The 15,197-nt window shown below is 39.7% G+C and overlaps 1 protein-coding gene across 14 annotated transcripts in view; it reads right to left on the reverse strand.

Annotated features, from left to right (window-relative positions):
* The window catches only part of LOC109476288 (regulating synaptic membrane exocytosis protein 1-like), a 169,326-nt gene that overhangs the window by 96,510 nt on the left and 57,619 nt on the right, over positions 1-15,197 (reverse strand). For 11 of the 14 annotated variants that reach the window (XM_019777187.1, XM_019777189.1, XM_019777186.1 and 8 more), the window contains 2 exons: positions 9,508-11,017; positions 8,392-8,445 (listed from right to left, as the gene is read on the reverse strand). In XM_019777187.1, the coding sequence (XP_019632746.1) occupies positions 8,392-8,445; positions 9,508-11,017 (1,564 nt within the window). The remainder of the gene's footprint in view (positions 1-8,391; positions 8,446-9,507; positions 11,018-15,197) is intronic. The other 3 variants (XM_019777188.1, XM_019777191.1, XM_019777192.1) reach the window with 2 other exon arrangements.

A 15,197-nucleotide genomic window follows, 5' to 3' on the forward strand; every position in this document is an offset into this window, starting at 1 on the left:
TATATTTCTAATCTAGGCACCTTGTTTTTTAGGGCCCTTCTTGTTTTTTTTTCGCCCTCTCGCATTAGATTTAGGGTCTCCAAAGGACGTCATCCATAAAATTTACTTGGTGTGGCCTAACAGTAAAAAACAAGAAAATCCTGAAACTCTGCAAAACCTGTTGGAATTTTCAAAAGTCTTGAAAAGTCTTTTTCAAGTATAGACTTTTTAAGATAAAAGAAATTCTCATGGAATTGTCATCCCTGTTCTAAAAAGAGTAAAAAAAGTCCCTACCAAGGCCCCAGAGGTATCTCCAAGATTTACATATTGCCAGATGTGGGTGTGATCCCATAATCCTTTGCTTCCTCACATGGGGACTGGAATGAACCCTGTCAAAACCTTTGCATTTTAACCTGACTGTGCTAAACAAACGTTGATCCTTACTTTGAAAGTATGTTCAGAAGAGGGTTACAGGAGTTCTCGTTAACAAAATCAATTTCCTCACCTACTAGAGTGCTGACGTTTTGATGTCTAGACTTTATCAGAGCTTCTGACTGGAGGTTTTTTTGTTGTTGATTTTTTAATGGAGTGGTTCAATGCAAGGCCTATACGACCACTTCTCAGCATTGAACTAGAAATATGAGAGAAACATGACTATGTCAAGAGATGGCAGTGAATGTTTGATTTGAAAGCCTGTAGATTGTAGGTTGGTGGGAAACACTTGTCAGGGAGGGAATTCCGAAGCTTGGCCGTACGGGGAAAGAAACTGTCACTGTAAAAAGATTTCAAACAAGGAATTTGGACGGTGAAGTTGTGTGAGCTAGTGGAGAACCTAGTGGAACGCTTAAAAGTTCTGAGTGGTGGAACTAGTTGGGTGAGTTCTACAGAGCAATGACCATGAAAATATCTGAAAAAAAGAGGGATAGAGAGGCAACATTTCGTCTATGGGAAAGGGGGTCTAACTTGGAGGCCAGATTTCTGCTTCTCACCACTATGTAGCTGATGTAGGTGGCACTTGGTAATTGGTTGTGTAAATGAGAACTCCTGTATCCTATACTTTACCAACCAGATAAAACTATTTTTAGATGTGTTCAGAAGAATCTTAAAAGAACTGATTCAGAAAAAAGTTACTAACACGCATGATGCACTGATACTCCTGTCAATCCCAACAGAGTGGTAACAGTTTTTCATGACACTCAAAAAAATTACATCATCTTGAGATGTAACGAAAAAACAACTTGATGTTGCATTTTTCGTAGAATACATAGACCTGTTCAGAAGAATCTGAAAGAACTGATTCAGAAAAATTTACTGACATCCATGATCAGAAAAAATATGAAGCGACAGGGGAAAAAAAACAGGCCAAGACACCCCATGAAATGTTACAATATGAGCCATGAAATGAACATACCAGGCTGGTTTATAATTAAAACAATAGATTTTGAACTTTTAATGAAACAAAATTGCATTGTTATATCAACCGTTGGGGCCAAAATATGTCTTTCATTTTGCAGTTAATTTAGAACAAATTTTTTTTATTTTTTTGCAAATCAGAAATAAATGGTCAGGGCAATCCGAGAAGCAACAAATTAACTTGATGTGGCCTTATGTTGAATTTTTCCAAGAATTCATTGACCTACAACCTGACATGTTTCTGCAATTATTGGTTGCAGGTGGGAGTTTTGAGCCCACAGACAATATTACTGCCACAGTTGTGCCAATTTGAAGCCATTATATAATGACGGATGCTTGTGACTGATTTAACATGAAAGCCGTTGCCATAGCAACACCTCATCAATTCATGTTGACAGGAAAGCCTTCAGACATTTAGGTCAAAGGTCAGCTCTCAACATTGCCCTTTTGGTCTGGAATGCAATTTTGGGTGGGACAGAGTTTGAAAAGGTCTCGCAACGTGTTGCATAATGCAGAAAGTATCTTACAATCTGTCCTTCATAGTACCAACTGTAAGCCATATTCATCCAAAAATCCCTGCGCGTTGTGTTAGAAAAACACCCCAAAGGAGAGATGATCGATTTTTTGGTCTCCACATAATTCACTCAAATGTTAGGTTTGTAATTAAAACAGGGCGGCTCTACTTCCATAAGATGTGTATTGACAGAACTTGGGTGGTTATGTCACAAGCCATGAAGAATCAAGTATCATGTGAAAATGTGACATGAATCCATAGTGTGTCTTTGCGTCGAACATTGTAGGTCAACTTCAAATCTTTCCCAACTTCCACACTTAAAAGAGAAGACAGTTATGGAAAACACAACAGTACAGCCTTTTATTCTTCTAAAGTCTGTACCTGAATCAACCCTCTTGTATGACAACTTTATCTACCAGTATCTGTATCAGTATAGCCGGTATAATCGCCCTTCGGTGTAACACACCACACAACCTCAATTCTTGGTTGATAACTCCGATATTTGAAGGCATGACTGTTTCTTGTTCTTTTCTGGGTTGACAACCTGGTTATGCGTATTCACGAGCCCTTCATTCACTCTAGGAAACATTCTTTTCAATGTGCACTACAAAGAATACCCTCTTTCAATTCAGAGCTATACTTGATACAGAAGTGCCCTAGTATTGACCATCAAATACACCAAGGCACTCCCAACTAAACACTTGACTGAGATAATACAGGATTCACTGTACAAAGTGGGCCACTGTTTCATCTGAAATGTACCAATGCAACTTACAAAAGGAAGCATATGCCCTTTAATGTTCTTTGGACCTTGTTCAAGAACGTCTTTGCTGAATTTCTTTCCTGAGGCCTCAGTACCTTTCATTTTCCTAATGTACAAAATCACACAACAAAAAGATACAAAATCCATCCCACTGGACAAGAACTTCAATGTTCTTTGGACCTTGTTCAAGAAATCTTTGCTGAATTTCTTTCCTGAGGCCTTACTGGTAGTACCTTTCATTTTCCTAATGTACCAAATCAAGCAACAAAAAGATGCAAAATCCATCCCACTGGACTAGAACTTCCATGTTCTTTGGACCACATTCGAGAAAACCCTATATGAACCTTACATTCTCCTATGTACCAAATCAATGGTTCATGTTCCTAAACACAAAGAGGTGCAGCGGGCGACATGCCAGTCAAAATCCCATCACGAAAATAGTCTGGTTGTCCCTGTCTCCCACACCAACAATTGTACCAACACACAAACCTTTGTACCAACAACTGTTGGAGAACTTTGATGGAGATCGCTAAGATCAGGGACAGACAAAGATTGTAGCGTGAATTCTTTCCTCAGCGCAAAACTCTGACAGCGTTCTGTCTAGGCAGTCCGGCTGCTAATGCTGAGTGAGAGCTGACATAGATTTTAAAAAATGAAGAAAATGATGACTCCAGCCTACTTTCATGTTCCTTGGACCACCTTCGAGAAACAAAATCTTTTCCGACTTCCTTAAATTCACCTCAGCGGAGCACTTTTCTTCCACCAACAGATAATGTGATGTTCCACTTAGAACTTAAAGAAGTTACGTTCTGCTTATACATGCAATTTTTCAATTTTGACGATGAGTAGTCTGGTGGTTATGTGGGTAAGATATAGCAGCGGTCTTGTTGCTCTTCCCATTATTAATGCATAAGCAGAAATTGTACAACATCAATAATAATGAGCATATTATGTCAAGGGAACATACACGATTAGGAAAAACCAAATTCAATTACAAGGCCAAGGTGATATGGGATGTATCACTACGTTCTGTAATATCATATCTCTATATCTTAATCTAAATCACAAAGCTGCTGTAAGATGAAAATATGAAATAACCTGTTTCATACTTTGTGCCAATCTATATTCTTGTACACACCCAAGTTTTATCAGTCACACCTTAAGTCGGTAGCAGGAGGGTTAAGAATCTTAAGACATCATTTCTTCCATGACAGGCCTATCATTCCGATCCTGACTGCAATCAAAAACACGCATTACGCAATATAACCACGCGATGGCAAATTACTTTTTGAAATATGGAAAGAAATTGAATCCGCGTCATAATCACCAAAAACCACCTTCAGCAACGAACCTATTCCCAAGACTGACTCCCAGTATCCTAATTTGACTTATTATACGACAAGCGAAGGTACTAGAAGGCAACAGTTGAGACAATTACTTCAACATACAGGGACCCCAACCAGACTAATCTATACATGGCAATACATTTCAATTTGCAGCATGTAAAGACGCAAAAACTTTAACAACCGCTTTGGCAACCTCTGCATTAGCCACTACCTCCTACAACCAACGAAGAATGGAAACCTAATTAGTTTTAATAAGAAACAACTGTAGGCAATAAACATGGAAACCTGACCCAAATACTTCTCATGTAGAACTGTCTCCTGGATGGACATAATCTGTTTCCAATGCATCGCTGATTTCCGTGTCGTACGGTGTTGAATCGGTAGCATCCATGGAAAACGGGCCGAAGCAATCACGACTAATCCTCGCCAATCCTCTCACTACATCACGGAATTGCCTTCCTAGTTTGGTACGTAGATCCAAGCAGTTCTCTGCAATCTCCTCATAGATGTGATGTTTAAATCGACTTAAATCCAGCCCAGAAAGAACAGGCCACGTCGACGGTTGAAAAAGACTGCTGACAGCTTCCGTTTGTTATCCATGCCTTACCCCGAGGATAGGATGATTACATGTGCGTCCGTGTACGGAGAGAGTCTCAGAAGGGCTTCCACCCAATCTAATCAGAGCAGTTCATTCCCTGCAGCTTTGCAAGCTGCATCTCATCAGCACCGGTATGAATGCAGAAGCACCCTACAGGTTCGACATGTCTCTCCTTGGTGCTGAAACCATTGCTGCTGTGAAAGTGGCCCGTCACTTCACTCCCAAGTCCAATGCTGCGACTCTCGGGGATTTCTGAGCGGACTAGAGCGGTATTCCTGGCTGTCTTCACCCGTAGCTGGCACTGCACTGTCAGCATGACCGGAGTATTGATCAGAGAGGGCCGTTTGAAAATGTTGCCTCTGAGCAGGACTTTTGGCTGAAAAGCTGTCAATAATGCGGAGACGACCAATGCTTCAACCCTACTGTCCATTCAGGAGGAATTACCAAGCAATAAAAAAACCTTTACCCCAAGGAAAAACAGTGCTGGAAATAGTAATCTTCAATAAGATATCTTAGTAGATATCGTGGAAAAAAAATCTAGGGAAGATTGCCTAAGTATGCACCTTAGCAATTACAAACATGTTCATATTCATCAGGCGCAATTAGCCCTCGGGCAAGAATTTACAATAACCTTATTATCATCATTATTTTCTCTCCTCTTATTTATGATACGTCATTAGTAAGACCTGACCTAAAAACCTAAAACTGTCCTGCAATGATAAGTGGAAAGAGAAAAACCCTTCACAAGTCAGTTGCTATGCTATAGACAATATTATAGACACTGTAACATTCGCAGCAGTGGTACCATAACTAATGGCCAAATTTTCCCTCCAGACAACAACAAGTGCAATTCAATTACTTGTTTATTGAATTTTTCTTTCCCATAGAAGGGAATGAGGCAATTGTAATACAGTTACTTGTTTTGCCTCCAGTTGTTCAAGGAGACACTGTATTGCTACGATGCAGTTTTGAATAAATCAAATAATGAAACAAGAAATTTGACCAAACATGTAGCAACTGGAAGTGGAATCAAATCAGATGACATTACAGATTACCATAAGCTGCATGTGTAGATTTTATAGTATCAGTGTACAAAATACTTTTTTGAACCAGGTTACCCAATGGGCAACCTGCGGCAAAAATTAGGTTGCAAATCAGAATTTTTAGGTTGCCCCACCTATAAGTTACTACTTTCCTCAAATTAAGTAATATTACATACATAAGTCTTTGACAATATTTCTAACAGTCTTAAGTTAGTAAGAGTAATAGAAATAGTCATTACTACCTGAAATTAAAAAGCATCTGCCAGATACAGTGGTGCAACCCAAGTGGGCATGAATTGGGGGGGGGGGCGGCATTCTTAAAATTCAGGTAGCACACTAGGCTACCTAGGTTCCAAAATAGGTTGCCTCAAGTAAAATTTGGTTTCCCCGGGGCAACTGGGCAACCAGGTATTTTGCATGCTGAGTATACAGAAATATTATCCCTAAACACTATTCCTCACATGTTCAAATACCGCAATTTGTTAAGTCTGCTTTATCAATCAAAATCAATCATCATGACTTTCTCAGTATCACCTAGAACTGACAAAGTGCTGCATGATAATTACAATTTGATATATGCCGTTACATGAAGAACGTCAGAGTGTTTGATCCCTGGCCTGTGTCTGTTGCATAAAGAACACTTCTACATGTAAATCTTAGTACGGTTTGTGAATTGAAACCTCCTAAAAGGTTTCAAGACCCAGAGCTAAGAAAGATCATGTCATGATCATGATAAGCGATAGTAGAACTAAGACTTTTCTCTTGAGACTTGAGCAAAGTTGTACTAATCCCAATGCAAGCAGTTACTGAAGTATCCAGATGGGTGAAACTGCTATCTTGTACACACCACTTTACCAGGCAATACCAAGAAAAAAGGAAAATCCCTCAGTCTTTCAAGTGTTCTAACCAAATTCTTCTAAAGCTTAAACGTCAAGAGGATCTTGAGATTCTACAAGATAGGACTCAACAGGAATCAGAAGCACTTCAACTACACAAGAGAAACAACACTGGCAATGAAAAGACACATTCCCATGGCGACGGTGGTTGCTGTTAGGGTTATTGTTTGCATGGCACTGCCATGACTTCATGATTTTGAGGAAGCCTTGGTACCCTTCCCTCTCCTGAGTGTATAGTGAACGAGCCCCGGGGTCACAGAAAGTAGGGCATCCAGGGCAGACAGGTTTTCCCAAGGGTTTCCAGGAATGTGGGCATGTCAACAAACAGAGCTGGGAGACATTCCTGTGGACATTCCATGTCTGTGAACAAAATTCCTCTACAATTCCTAAAATTCTTGCAAACTGCACACAATACTGTACCATTAGGATCCTCCCTGAGACGTCGCCAAAATATTTTATTAGTAGTGAGACAAGATGTGACATCTAACATAGCAGAAATCCATCTGATGATGACATGGATCTTTTGCATGTTCACAAGAGGCTTGGAAGCTCTTATCATTTAACATTGTCTGCAGTCCACACATACTCCGCTTGATGTAGACGCTGAAAGACCTTCCTTGAAGGGTCTGCAATTCTCATGTCTTCTGCAAGATGGCGCTTCTAGTTGAATTACCTGAACCAGCTGCAGTATGGGTGGTCCTGCTAGATGGCATTGTTTCTCCATAGAGCGATGTCCTTGTGCCAAATCATGTTGATACATACCCAAAGACTCTGCAACAGTTGAATGACTGGAAACAAAGCTGGTGGCGTGTTGTGAATGCTCAGGTGTTGTGTGCTTGTTTTATCATGATGTGAGATTCTGTTTGTTGTCATTAATGTTACATAATTTACAGGTGACACAGAGTATAAACTTTTTAGGGCTAAGTTTGACATTGTTTTATATATTTATATATTTTTCCCTGTACATGAACCTTGTCCATTTATATAACTTAGAACCTTTGCAATCATTGATTTTAATACTGTGTATTTCTCTGACAACTAAGTACATTCAAAAAGCAGGTCTTTAAAATATTATATAGCATATATGGCTGTTCAGGTTTTTAGTTTTGCTTCATTTAGATTTTGGTATACTTCACATCCATTGTTTTATCTGGTGTTTCTTATATTTCATAATTTATTTTCCTTACTTTTTTTCTTGATTTAGTTTTACTCTGCACATATGTATATATTATTCTTACTCTGTGATTGTTGCTTTATTGATACTTTATTTGAAGTGCTATTCGTGTATGTTGGTACCTAGCCTGGGTGAGATCTTGGTTAGTTTTCGTTCATCAGTAGCAACTGTGGGAGTGGACGTATTTAACTAACCAGGATGACACCCTGGCTAGTTGATACCAATGTCAATCATTAGATTAGAAATCATTGTTAATGTGAGATTTGATATAAATGTTGAACCACCAATTCCAATGGGATTATTATCACATAAACATATTTCAAGCTTATGATTTTCAAGCTTCCAGCTCATCATGATTAGAGTCAATTTTCAAATTTGTTCTTAATTTATGGATTTTACTATTATAGCCTGGCCATTCCTACCTGAAAGTCCACAATGTCCTTATTTCAAAAAGATAGGTTTTCAGAAATTGAAATATTGGTGTAATGAAGTAAGTTTGGGCAACAGCTGAACAACTTTGCCCAGTCTTCCTCCAATACCCCCATTAAAAAGTGGAACGGTTCATTTTCAATGATTTGAGGTACAAGTTTGGACTGATGAACTTTACTGGCAGGGGTGGGCAGGTTCTACTCTACGTATTTAGCAAGCACACCCGGTTTGCTCACCATTTTCCAATTCCAACCTTTTCTGTTGCTGCCGCTTTTTCCTGCATTTGAGCGCTACACAAGGCAAAACAAGTAGGTTAGCCCTCTTCTAGATGCTACAATTTTACCTGTAGTAGTTTGCGTGCACTTTGCATTATTTTTAGACTCACTCTTCTTTTTCTGTTTCTGTATTGTACCGCTGTGAAGCATTAGAACAACACATGCTGGTAGTAGAGTTGAGCCTTTAGACAAATCAGAGGCTGCAACACTCACCTTGGTGGGCTCTAACCACCATGTTACTGTAAGCAAAGCATGATTGGTCAAAACAAGTCACATGACTACATAGCATCCAACCAGTCATGTCAGCTGACATCACAACAACCAATCATAACAATCCGTGAAAGTTTCCCTAAAATGAGATATTCTATTTTATTATTTTGAAAAGGAAACATAATGTAGAACTTTGTAAGCTATTTTTCTTCAAATATTGCCCTAAATTCCACTAAAGCTATGATAACAAAATGGTTAATATACAAAATGAAAGAAAGAAAACTTGTTGTGATGTCAGCTACAAAATGGTGGCACCAAAAATAAAGTTCCACCTTTTCCATCTACCTGTTATAGCAAGATTCAAAGTTTATTTAATTTTGAGATTTTCTATTAAGTTTCAACAATAAAAATTACCTTTCCCCAGATTTTGAGTAAAAACTGCAAAAATTTTGCAAGTAAGAATTTTAGCAGATTTTTATTTTCAGATTGTTTTACTTTCTACTATGAATTTGAAGCTTGGAATTTTTGAAGCACTCAACATCAGGAAAACATCATGAGTATGAGAAAAATATTAAGTATTACTATGACAAAAAAGGTACTTTGATGTACTTTTATTTCAGCAATGTTAAGTAGAGTTAAATAGCCAATTCCACCCAAATTGGAATTACCATTACCACCTTTCTTGTTAGTCTACTAACTTAAAGCCATTTTACCAATTTGCACCATTTCCCCCCAGTTGTAAGCCATTCCAAAAAGTTGATTTTGCAAGAATCTGGCCAACACACAGATGAAAGCGTGAAACTTCCTATTGTAAAACTGTTAATGAGAAGAAAACAAAAGTACAGATTCTAAGACAGTGAACCTTACCTTTCTCGCTCACACTTTCACTTTCCAGTTCAACGTCGTCACAACTTGTACACTCCGGCGTGGACCGGATTTCCTCCTCGGAACTGGACAATGACTGCTGACGAGCCCGATCGCGTTTGTTCTTCCGATGTTTGTGCGGTTTGGGAGGCGGGGGCCTGCTCACGTGCTCCGATTGGTCGGAACTGAGGGAATCGTTCCTCAGCATGGTCTCGTCTCGTTTCTGTTTGTACACCGAGCCAGGTGCTTCCAGGTGCCCCCCACGACGCCCATGAAGGTCCTGAAGTTTATTGCTTTCGTAGACATCCCGGCCGTTTGCATACCTTGGCGAAGCAGGCCTCCCTGTTACCATGGAAACATGGTTAGCGCCATGGTGACCCCGTGGTGCCCTACGCCCACCCTGAGTATCCATCGTTTCTAAATGAGGTTGCGAAGCGTACTGCCTATGTTTAGCCGGATATAAATTTCCTCTGCGGTAATCTGGCTCTTCTACATACTGTTTGGAACCATACGGACCTGCCGAGGGTGAACGGGGAAGCCCACCCTCGTTGGGGCTCAGCCTACTTTGACGTGAGGCGCTCCTACCTTCACGATAATGTGGGGGTTCCCCCGTCATGCGCACATCCCCCATGCTGGGACGCCGTTCCCTTTCCCAAGGAAGATCCCCCACGCTGGGTCGCCGTTCTCGAGAAGAATTCCGTGGCGGCTCTAGCAGCTCAGCAGAATGCTGTCGAATAGCGGGACGACGTTCTCGTCCCTCTCTCGTTTCTCTCCCTCCCTCTCTCAATTCTCTCATTACTCCCTCTCTCCCCTCGGCTTGCCTGGTAGGTAGTCTTTCCTCCGGTGGAAGGGATTTTGGGGAACCATCTCTCCGCTTGCGAGGCTCGCGGTCTGCACGTACAGCGTGATCGTTGCGAGTTTGGGGCTCCTGTTCTCTCATCATCTTGTTCTCCGTGACCTGCTTCTGTTGTGTGGGTTGTTGAACGTCCTTTTTCCGCGCATTATCACCGCGATTCTGTCGTTCTAACGTGTTCACATCAGCTCTCTGGGAGCCCCTCTGGGGGGGTATATCAGTGTGTGGACGGGAGTCCAAAATCGTGCTCCCAGATTTATTTTGATCGATACTGAGAGATCCCACCCCCGAGTCCTCCCTGGTCTTGTACCGTCGTTCCCCGGATTCTTCCCCTCCCCTGGTGGAAATCTGCCTATGCAAAACCCGTTGTTTACTGGTGGGAGTTAGTTTTTCGCTACTTGCATCTTTCTCCTTGTCTGGATCCTTGCCCTTATCCTGGCCGGGTGAAATGCCCATCTTGGCGTCATCTTGAAATCTGGCCCGCTTCTCCTGCGGCCGCCCCTCCGTGTCGGAACGGGTGCCTTTTTCGTTTTCCTTGTTTGCGGCGGAATTTGGACCTTCCTTTTCTAGATCTAAGGACCCTGGCCTCCCGGTGATCCAAGCTCCAGACTTCATCTTGATTTCTTGCTGCTTGCGGCAAAGATTGCATATCCACAGTTTCTGCAGGAAAACAAGAAAGTATGTATTTGTCAATTCAATGATTCTTCAATCAATCCATCAATCAACAAAACTATTGGGAAATACGTTTTTCTAGTCCATATTGAATACACATGGTGTATTCCATATCGCCTGAGGTACCAGCTTAACTGCAGGTCGGATCGCCCGAAGGCTGGAGGGAGATACACAATATATCAATACACAATATATCATAAAATATTTTCATAGATTTTTAAATAAAGGAAACTCCTACAACGTACAATGAATATCCAATATACAATGTGTTGGTTGGGTCTGTGTTAGAAATACCCATCTGCAGTCTGCATTTTGCAGAAAAATTAAGCAACGTGCAATTTTGCAGACTGCAAATATCAGTTTAATGGTGTCAACAATTTTAACATTGTTTACTACTGGCATCGTAAAAAATATTAGTTTTGCATGTATTTTTCAAATTGCATGCAAAAATCAATGTTTGCCAACAAGCAATTTTGTATATGCCATTATGATAGTTTGTGTATTTGCAGAATTCAAAATTTTGCAAAATTGTGAAATTGTGAAATTCTACAATATTGCAAACGCTGGGTATGTATGTGTAATTAAGCAAGGGGAATTGATGTGACATATTGAACTGAAGATCATCGTTATACGATGTTAAGATCAGGTTCACTCTGCACTGATTAGAAAAAAAAAAAGAAGAAGTATTTCTACCACTGTATAAGAAACAAAATAATAACTTGAAGCAGCCCCCTCCACATTGACTTTGCCCTAATGAAGAAGTATGGTTGATTTAGCCGACATTATTACCCTGATTGCATATTGCCCCCTAAGACCAAGGGTCAAACCACAATTGATGTACTGTGGGACGTTTTAATGTCCATTCAGCAAGTCCTGGCTTGAGTAGTGATCTACACGGTTTACAGGGCTCAAAATACATTTCTTTTTCTGCATACCCCACACTGGACAAGTTTGGGGACCTTATACATTGTACAATTGTATGTTCAAATGCCCACAGTCCTTAATAATGTCTGTTGTCAGAACATTTGGGGTGTCGAACATGGGCAAATATTACCAGTACCATTTATTTTCTATCCCTTTCAATGTTTAATATTATGTGTGCATTTTGCTATTTTAAACTGGATGCTCTTTTGGACCAGTGCAGGCTTGGTGTAGATAGATCACAAAAAACACAGTTCCAAATTTACCTGCACTTAACAAAATGTACAAAGTGTTATTTCAATCCCTGCTATACCTACCAGTAAATGCTAGAAACTGGTATCAATTTTCTGCTCATGCAGTGCAGGTTAGGTGCAGATAGACCTACAAAAACCTATACATAGTTCCAAATTTACCTGCACTTGCAAAATATTATTTTGAGCCCTGCTATACCTACCAGTAAATGCTAGACATTGATACCAATTTTCTGCTCTGCATTTCATGAGTCGGTTATCGTTTTATGTAGTCAACCATCATAATTACTTTTTCTCGAGGATCACATCAAACAATAAGGCAAGGAGAATTTCTATCAGCCGTAGGGTCAGCTGTTTGACAAATCACTGGGTGTCAATCAACTGTGTTAAGAAACTAATGGGGTCAAAGGGCACATGACAGGATAAGGTCACAGGTCGTTCAATAAAGGGCAAAGGTCAATAAGTACAAATATGTTTTACATACAAAATAGAAACAGCATATAGGAATAGTCATACTATATGGTTATACTATGGCAGATCTTTCTAACTTATGCCTATTCAGCAAACAAGCAAAATTTACTATATATGTATCAAAATGCTCTCAATAAAATCATGACAATGAATTTATTTTAAATTCCTTCCACATAGAAATACATCAGTGCAAGGTTTGATCAATAACTGAGATGCTATGTTGATTTATCTATGAAATTAACCATTATTGATTTTATTATCTCCATTCATTAGAAGAAGACCAAAATCTCTAACTGGGCATTATTCTCATTTCCTGATTTCATGGACAAATGGATACTTTGGCAGCAAAAAAGCTAGATTCATTGCATGATGTGCAAAATGACTATTAATAAACTGTTGGATGTACCAACTATTTAGTACCTAGTACCTAAAAAAAGAACAAGAAATACAATGATAGAGACATGCTTTTAAGAACCAGAGTTATCAACCCAGGATTTATGTATTCAAAAACTTTTTTTCATAGAATCATACGAGCGACTGCTGTTATTGTTTACATTATATATTTACACAAATTATATTTCAATTTCAATTTTTTCAATTTTATTAAAAATAGTCAACATAGCAGGGGTACATAGTACTCCTGAATTGTGTGGACTTTACATATTATTAAGTATAAGAAATGCACAAGACAATTATATGAAGGCGATTATTGGTAGGGAAATCAACTGTTACCCGCTTTTTGCTTACCATGACGTCATGGCGATTGCTCGTATTGTAGCAACTCGTTGCTAAAAAGTATTCACAGTACGTGAAAATGTATCATCCTACTATTGCAGACTTAGGTATGTAAAGGCTAGATGTGACAGGGTGTATAATTTTACCAGCTGCTGTCACACTGCATGCCTACGAAGCTAGTATGTTACATTGATGGGTGATTGTACCTGAGCTATTATAAAAGATACAGAATCAGAAGTGCACAAGTTGGAACAGTCCTTTCATCTAGAACAGCCCACAACTATAAAACAGGCGTGAATCGAGTTCTTTATTGCACCTCGGGCGCATCTGCCCCCCAACATTGATCCAAACAACTATCACAGCCAGATCACTGCTCATAAACTGGCCTCGAATTACCAATTACGATGTCGGATGTCCACATTTTGGACGCTATTGGTAATGTCATCTTGACTGAAGTGGAAGCTGCCACCATTCTAATGGTAACACTGTGTTACTACTGGCTAAAGTTACACTTCTGCATCAAGGTATCTGTATCTGTCTTGGTATAGCCGGTATAACTGCCCTTCTGCATAACACACCAGCTTCAAAGGCACACGGTGTGGCGGCAGCTGGCTACATTACACCGAACGGCTTGTTACAACTAATAACCCTTGAACATCTAACTCTAAACATTGTTTAAAGCCATCTAATGATAATGCCCCTACTGTACTTGTACTTGGTGACAGCAAGTTCCACTATGTGAATAGTTCTAAGGAAAGAATGAGTTAACTTTTTGAACACCTCAATCCTTGGTTGATAACTCTGGTACTTGAAGGCATGACTGTTTCTTGTTCTTTTCTGGGCTGGTATCACATACTCACTAATAGTCATTGGTATGTCCTATCGAACTTCAACCATTTTTGTTTTCTGAATTTTTCTACCAAGAGGTATTCAGAAATGGCAGATTGTATCATCTATTGATTCAGAAGATTTTAGGTGATTTAGAACAAAAAGGGGAATGTCACATGAAGTCCAGAAATGGTTCCAGACGTTCAAGTTTTTTTTAATTGAATCGTAACATTCGATCCAGCGAACAGGTACACGGCACTAGTTAGAATCCACCAAACCCCCAAAGACCTGAGTCAGGTCAGGCACACAGGAAGCTGACAAGCCCACTAAAGCACCCCAGGTCGGCAGTTTCCCCATAAAAGCAGCAGCAGCTTTCAAGTTCGTTCAGCGCGGTCACATGGTGCCTTTTATAGCGTCATAAAACAGGCTGCACAATAGGCTATCGGAGAACTGCCCTCATTTGGCTGTAATCCACTGAGGTGTGTCGTCTTACATAAAACAACTTGAAGGTGGTCAACCTTTTACAATCAATTCTACACAGGGCTCAAAATATTTTTTTTATCTATTCACATATCTTTTGAAACATGCAAAGTATTAGGCAAGAAGCACAGTCGCTTATGTGACGCCTCTTCTACTCAAAAACATAATCGAAATATCACCTGTGATCTGTACTCTTTTTTTCTTTTTGATTTATTTGTTATTCCATCTTTCAATGCAGTGGTATCATTAAAAGTTAAAAATTCATTGTTTAAATCTTAATCCAGCCTGGTATTTTGACTGCATGGCTCCTATTGTACCATTTTGGGCCATAATACTATTAATGGGATGCCTAGGCCTGTTTTTATTTTTTTATTTTTTTCGCCCGCCCGCTACTTTATTTTTCTAGAAAAATCCGTTAACCATAAAATTAAATTGGTGTGGCCTTATTTGACTTCTCCATTTACAAAATAGAGGGGGAGACA

Source organism: Branchiostoma belcheri, unplaced genomic scaffold (assembly GCF_001625305.1).
Source record: "Branchiostoma belcheri isolate BF01 breed outbred unplaced genomic scaffold, Haploidv18h27 scaffold37, whole genome shotgun sequence".
Classification (NCBI taxonomy): Eukaryota; Metazoa; Chordata; class Leptocardii; order Amphioxiformes; family Branchiostomatidae; genus Branchiostoma; species Branchiostoma belcheri.